The sequence below is a fragment of the Antrostomus carolinensis genome, unplaced genomic scaffold, assembly GCF_000700745.2.
Source record: "Antrostomus carolinensis isolate BGI_N321 unplaced genomic scaffold, ASM70074v2 scaffold17455, whole genome shotgun sequence".
Lineage (NCBI taxonomy): Eukaryota > Metazoa > Chordata > Aves > Caprimulgiformes > Caprimulgidae > Antrostomus > Antrostomus carolinensis.
This window is the reverse complement of record NW_010314451.1, coordinates 1,783-8,633: the sequence shown is the minus strand read 5'-3', so window position 1 is coordinate 8,633 and position 6,851 is coordinate 1,783. Positions and strand designations below refer to the sequence as shown.

Sequence of the window (6,851 nt, the reverse complement as noted above, 5' to 3'; positions counted from 1 at the left end):
ATGTTGGACAGACTACCAAAACACACGTGTTTCTAAATCCTAGACTTTGTTACAGAAAGGAAGTCTAAGCCTGGACTCTCCCTGACAATACACTTAGGTGTTTTAAGAGTACTGCCTGGTGGAAATGACTCAGATCCAGCCAGCTGAGATATGAGATGGAGTAATTTCTATTCACACCTTCCATCTTACAACCACTGTATTTTGGTTGGGTTTTTTTTGTTTTGATTTTTTTTTTCCTTCTACGCCCTTCAGTTTCTGTGACATAAACACTCCCTCTTCCTGTGTCCAACCATGGGCAACTCTCATCTGCTGGGGAGACAATGGGATAACCCGGGTGAAGCAAAAGCACAGAGAGTACAAAATGTGTTAATTAGGTTCTAGGGCATATTTAAGCCATTTTGCTTTGGCAAATGTTGAAACAAATTTCTCTAGTGAGCAACAATAGCCTGAAGTGGCAATAGCCACGTTGGCATCAGGCACCATCCTATGGTGAGAGATACTGAGGGAGGAATGGGCTTAAAGACCATTTTTAAAAAATCTGCAGGCACTTCGTTAGATTTGAGATTTTATTTCTTGCTGTGATGGCAGCAGAGAATGGTAAAGTCTCAAACAGCCACTTTCAGAGTGATGAGGAAGGGCAGAGAAGCAGTGAAGGCAGAAGGCCCTCCATGGATTGGTGTTCGGTACTGAGGGCACGAGAGGAGTCCTGGCTTGAAGTGTCCTCCCCCTCCAGCAACGGTCCTTCCCATCTCACTACTTGTCCTCAAGGAAGGTGCACACCTGGAGGAGATCTGAAAAGGGAAAGGACAGGAGAAATTCAGATCTTGCTTTTAAATGCTCCCATCCCACCAGCACACACCCAGCCATGCCAGCAATGTCATCATGTGGAAAATATATTCAGTGTACCACAAGAAATGTTTATTAACCACAGATCACACTGAACCACATCGACAGTTCTCCTCATTTTGTTTTACAAAATTAAATGGACAGCTGCAGAAGAAACTGCCCATGCCTGCGAGGCTAAGAACTGCAATTCACAGGCTTGTCATGAGCCAGCCATGTGCGGCTGCAGCCCAGAAGGCCAACTGTGTCCTGGGTTATATCAAAAGAGGGGTGAGCAGCAGGGCAAGGGGTGGGATTGTCCCCCTCTATTCTGCCCTTGGGAGGCCCCATCTGCAGTATTGCATCCAGGCCTGGAACCCCCAACACAAGAAAGATATTGGGCTGTTGGAGCGGGTCCAGAGGAGAGCCACGAAGATGATCTGAGGGCTGGAGCACCTCTCTTAGGAAGGGTTGATGGAGCTGGGCTTGTTTAGTTTGGACAAGAGAAGGCTCTGAGGAGACCTCATTGCAGCCTTCCAGTAATTCAAGGGAGCTCCTAAACAGGAGGGAGAGCGACTTTCTACATGGGCAGATAGTGATAGGACAAGGGGAAATTAATTTAAACTGAGAGGGGAGATTGAGGTGAGATATTAGGAGGAAATTTTTCACCCAGAGGGTGGTGAGACACTGGCCCAGGTTGCCCGGAGAAGTTGTGGGTGCCCCATCCCTGGAGGCATTCAAGGCCAGGCTAGATGGGGCCCTAGGCAGCCTGATCTACTGGTTGGCAACCCTGTCCACAGCAGGGGGGTTGGAACTGAATGATCTTTAAGGTCCTTTCCAGCCCAAGCCAGTCTATGATTCATTCTATGATTTTCTGACTTCTTCCTGGGGCTGTTACTGTTACCTGATGGATTGCAGGTGTTGAGGCTAGCGACTGAAGCATAGTATTGATCTCCAAGGAATTCCTTGTACGTTATTCCATCGCGGAGTTTGACCAGACACTTGGTCAAGTCTTTAAACAGAAGGTCCTTGGTTTCAGACTCAAACATCTTGAACTTCTCTGTCTCTGTTCCTTTTGTTCCAAACCGTTTCTGAAATAAAGGCACAAAGATATAAATGTATGTAAAAAGTAGAAAGCTGGCAAGATTCAGCTCCTACAAGCCCCAGTTCTTCACCATCATCCTGGGGAGGCCCCCAGCTGAGCTCCATTAGGTTTGAATCTTCTGTCCCTGTGGTTAGGTGAGGGATTTCTCAGTGGTAGGCACAGTTGTGGCACGACTATCTAAACCATTTTTTTTTCCATTTTAACATGTCACTACATGCAGAACCCATCGGCAGATGCTGCCAGCAGGTCCGATGCCTTAGCTGTGAGTTGAAAGCAAAAGGATGCACTTCCCAAGTGCATCTCAGCAGACCCTGATGGTGGAGCAAATATTAACATTTTTGATATAAAATCAAGCATTAACCTGGTTACGTTTACACCAGTAGCTGTAAAACTGTGTGGGCAGGGAGGCTGCTGTCTTCTCAGGGCTGTACCTGCCCTACCTGCATTAGAGACCAGGCACCTCAGAGGAGTTTCTGAGACACCTACAAGAGCATAGCCTGAGAAGGAGGTGATAATCTTATGTCATGCAAGTATAGTGTAACAATAGCAACCACTATGATCTGGCTTGTACCTGAAGGTGTATTTGCTAAGGTGGCAGAGGAGAAAGAGCAGTTCGGAAGGGATGGAGGAAGGGGGAGGCTAAGGGACAAGGCTCTCACCCCACATCGGTTGGGTAAAGTCTTCCATGTTGCATTGACTTGGGAAACTCAGAGCATCATTATTTTAAAAATGCAAACATTTTGCATAAAACCAATCCCAGAACATTTCTTCCACTCTGAGTACTACTAACCTCTTGTCTATCCAGCAGCTCACGGACTTTGTCTGCTTTCTCAGGACGTGTGACCACAGCATGGGTAGGAACTTTGGCCAAGTGGCAGCGCCCGTAATCCATGACATTTGCTCGTTTCCCGTCAGTGCACAGCAACTCAAATTGGTCCATTTTGAGATTTTTGGCCCAGTCTTCTTTATTTTTGCCTTTAACAAGAATTGGTTTGGAGATTGAGAGATCCTATGTGTCAGAAGAACTTCAGCCTCACAACACCTGATCATGGCATTTGTCCCTTGCCTGCATGTGCACTGGCATTTGGAGACTTGACATGTATAAAGGAAGCTGTAAGTAAAACTCAGGAAAAGTTAATGGGATGAACCAGACTCTCAGAGCAGGCTGGGGGATTTAGTTACATCTCCTTCCTTGCATTTTTTTCCCAAATGCTTAGAAAACTTCAGCCACTGCCTTCAAAAATGTCAACTGAACTTTTAAGTTTGAAGCAAGCGGGGAGCTACAGCTTTGCACAAAGGTGTCACAGCGGGAGCCTGTGGTTAAGGGGTCACCTGAATAATTGTGCAGCTGAAATTAATTGATAGTTAGCGGGGAAATAGCTCTGCAGAAATGCCTGGGAAGAGCCAACCTGGGCAGAAGGCACGTGCTGACACTGGAATTCTGCTCCTCCTGCGGGAGGGGTGACATTACCTTCTGCACTGGGAACAGAAGTAATGCAGACAGGGGAAGGTGTTGCTGCCAAGACCCACGCAACAGAATAACCACGTACCATCAGTGTTTTCCTGCACAATTGAATGCTTAATAAAGGCCACATCCCCACGCTCAACGAGACACCTGGGAAGTACAAAGAAAGGCAAGTGATGTAGGGGCTTGAATCCTGGTCCTTTCCCGCAGATTTGATTCTGATCTATGTCTTATTTTGAAAAATTATTCTCCAAGGACACCAGATTTCATTCCCTGCACTGAATATTTTAAGGACATCTGAAACAATCTTTTAACACATTGTGGAACAAAAACATGCATCCTTCTCACATGATAAGTAGCTGATTTATTTTATTGTCAGAAAGAAGCAGTTCGGGCAGGTTCAGAATTGGCTTTGCTTTCTGCAATGCCCACCTGCACATGTTAAATAGCTTTTAAAAACAGTAACTTGTACTGAAAGGACTGCAAACCCCAAAGTCATTTCTTAGCATCTTTGCTGTCAGATGTACATGTAACAAGATTCATTCTCTTTTTAAATTCATGCCCCATATGAATTACTTAAGACTTGAGCTATTACTGAGTGGGTACAGAGGAGATGGCACTGGGGCTGACCTCTGGTCTCTGCACTTTTTAGAGGAAGGCTCATTTTAACGAAGGCAAGCAGCATTTTTAACAGGGAGCATGTCCTGTTTTGAGCTGGGCCAGAGCTGGTTTCTTTTCAGCAGCCAGAACAGCGCTGGGGTTTGGGTTCAGCTGGGATTTGTTAGGAGAGAAACACTGAGAACATCCCCATGTTGGCATTTGTGTCTCTGGGAGTGAAGGACTTTGTGTTTTGTCAGTCTGCAAGTGCAAGATCTAAGGGGGCGATGAGGAATATTGAAATGAATCAGCTCAGCTGGCATTGGGCTCTGCCAATGGGCTGTTCCATCTCCCGTCCCCCATGGGCAGGACATTCATGAGGGGCTCTTCCTCTCTTGCTCTCTCTGGCTTTCGCTCGGGCTCTCGCTCTCCTGGGATTGCAGATTCGGCTCGGCATTGTTGCTCCTTCGGGATCGTTATCTGGGAACGGGCCGGGCTTGGTGGGTGGGTGGTGAGCAATGGCACTGAGTGTCACTCATTGGCATATTTTACTACTGTTATTATTGTCATTATTATTTAAATATCATTATTATTGTAAGTTCTCTTTTATTTCCATGATTAAATTGTTCTTAACTCACCCTACCAGTCTGCTTCCCCTTGCCCCCCAATTCTCTTCCCTATCCCCTGTGGGGGGAGTAAGCAAGCGGCTGGGTTTGGCTGCAGCCAAGTGCTGGCCAAGGAAAACCACCACAGCATGTCTAGTGGAAGCATTGTTTGTGAGTTCCCATCCTTTAACACTCCTTATTCCTGTTAAAAGCGTAGTGCTGCTGCCCTTGTAGGTGGTCTGGCCAAAACACTTGTGTCTGTCCAAGTTTGCCTGGAGGCACTAGGCACCAGAATGGGAACATTTTGCATCAATTTGCAGGAAGCCACATAAAGAAAAAAAATGTGTAGCGTATGTGTAATATGGCAGATATATACACTTTCATCAGTGTAATGGAGAAAAAGGTCAGCAAATTAACATCGCCCTGAGTTTGTACTCCGTGCGATTTACCCATAGCCTCTGTGATGAGCCCCAGAGGACTTGAGAGCAGCCAGAGTGTTTCCATCACCTACCGGAAAGCTCCAGTATATCCATAGTATTTCTCGTGGCTGCTGGCAACGCATTTCTCTGGCGGGACCCCCCCTGAGCCCTTGCAGAGCTGACAGAGGCGGGAGTTAGGAGGAGACCCGGGAGCACAGCCCTCGCTGAAGTATTCATCTGAAGACAGTAATAGGAAAAAATCACTTTTCCTGCACTGGAAAACTGGATTTTCTTTTAGTAATATGTTCTTGCACTGAATTTGTATTAGCTGTCACTGTGAGAGGAGCACAGTATAGTGGACAGCAAATCGCACGCTTCCAGTTTTCACTGTGACACTTGTTACTTATTATTGTTAGCAAAGTGGGGCCTAAGGCTCAATTGCACTAGGAACAGTCTTGGCATAGAAAGAAGAATGTTTTTGCTGCAAACCATTCACAGCTCACGCAGAGCCAGCCCAAGCCTCCTCAGCATTTAGAGTGGTGGTTGGCAGCAATGGCAGATCTCTGGAAGGAGAAGAGACAATGGGAAAGGCAGGAAGGAGGGTGGAGAGGCTGATGTGAAAACTTACTAACACTAATACCTTCTTGCAATTAAAGATTGCCTTTTAATAATTACACTCTTAGTTTGCCTTGGTCCATACTATTTCCAGATTATTTTTGGTGGACCATAACTCTCACTGACTGAAAGTTGGATGTAGATGTTGATCTGAACAATCTCTGAAAGCCCAGAGCCAGTGCAGACTGTTACCACCTTATTCTCAGGCAGTCAGATCAGTCCCTTTAAGTTTCTTGAATGAAGATCAGGCTCTGTCCCCTGTTCTCAGCCCTTCCCCTCCCTTCTGAGATTCATAAACCCATCCTTTACCCCCACTCCACACCCTGCACAAGCACTGGGGCAGCCTGTATTCCCTTTTTGAGAATACCTTTGGAGCTGCTGCAAAGGCAAGGGGAGACATGTGAAAAGAAAGCAAAGCCCCCCAAGTGCCCTATCTTACTCTGAGGTAGTCACCAACAGCCTAAAACTTTCCTCAGTGAAACCTTAAGTAACAGAGTCTTCTCCATTTCCCACCTCCAGGTGGGAATCTTTGAGGCACAAGAAACTTTGAAGATCAGATGAAGGATGGGAAAACTTTTTTTTTGTTTAATTTGCTCAAAGAAATGAATGCAAAACTCAACTCACCAAAATTACAGTTTCCTGTCCTGTTGTGAATCAAGCCCATGGGGATGTTCCAGCCAGCAGTTCTCCCGACAGCGGTGTGGCATGACTTCTTGCCTTGAAGGTTGTTCCATGTGATACCACTGTCAGATTTCTTCACAACAGCCACAGCAAAGTAGGATGCTTTCAGAAGATAAAATAGAGGAAAATTAAGGACTGACCGAGGATCCCACCATGCTCCATTAAAAGAACATTGGCTCCATTTGGGAGAGGGCACCTATAAACAGCATAGAAGAAATACTTCACACTTCTGAATTATTTGCCATGCAGTGACAACAGAAGAATTTGCAGATGTAATGCATCTACTCCCACCATGATCCTGGGAAATTATTATCCCTGACATTTCCACACCTGTCCCAGAACTCTGACACTTGGGTATGTAGGAAGGCTATAGTAAGACATAGGTGATGATTTCTTATCCCCTCTTTAGCAATGGACAAAAACATCCATAGAATCGTAGAATCACAGCCTGGTCTGGGTTGGAAGGGACCTTAAAGCTCATCCAGTTCCAACTCCCCTGCCGTCAGCAGGGACACCTTCCACTAGACCAGGTTGCTCCAAGC

The 6,851-nt window shown here is 46.1% G+C and overlaps 1 protein-coding gene across 1 annotated transcript in view; it reads right to left on the bottom strand.

Moving 5' to 3' along the window:
• Positions 1–552: 552 nt before the first annotated feature.
• The window catches only part of LOC104524700 (ovotransferrin-like), a gene marked incomplete at its 5' end in the record, with an annotated part of 8,042 nt that continues 1,743 nt past the window's right edge, over positions 553–6,851 (bottom strand). The window contains 6 exons of the mRNA XM_010167658.1: positions 553–791; positions 1,727–1,913; positions 2,718–2,902; positions 3,478–3,542; positions 5,106–5,250; positions 6,253–6,411. Of these exons, the coding sequence (XP_010165960.1) occupies positions 754–791; positions 1,727–1,913; positions 2,718–2,902; positions 3,478–3,542; positions 5,106–5,250; positions 6,253–6,411 (779 nt within the window). The remainder of the gene's footprint in view (positions 792–1,726; positions 1,914–2,717; positions 2,903–3,477; positions 3,543–5,105; positions 5,251–6,252; positions 6,412–6,851) is intronic.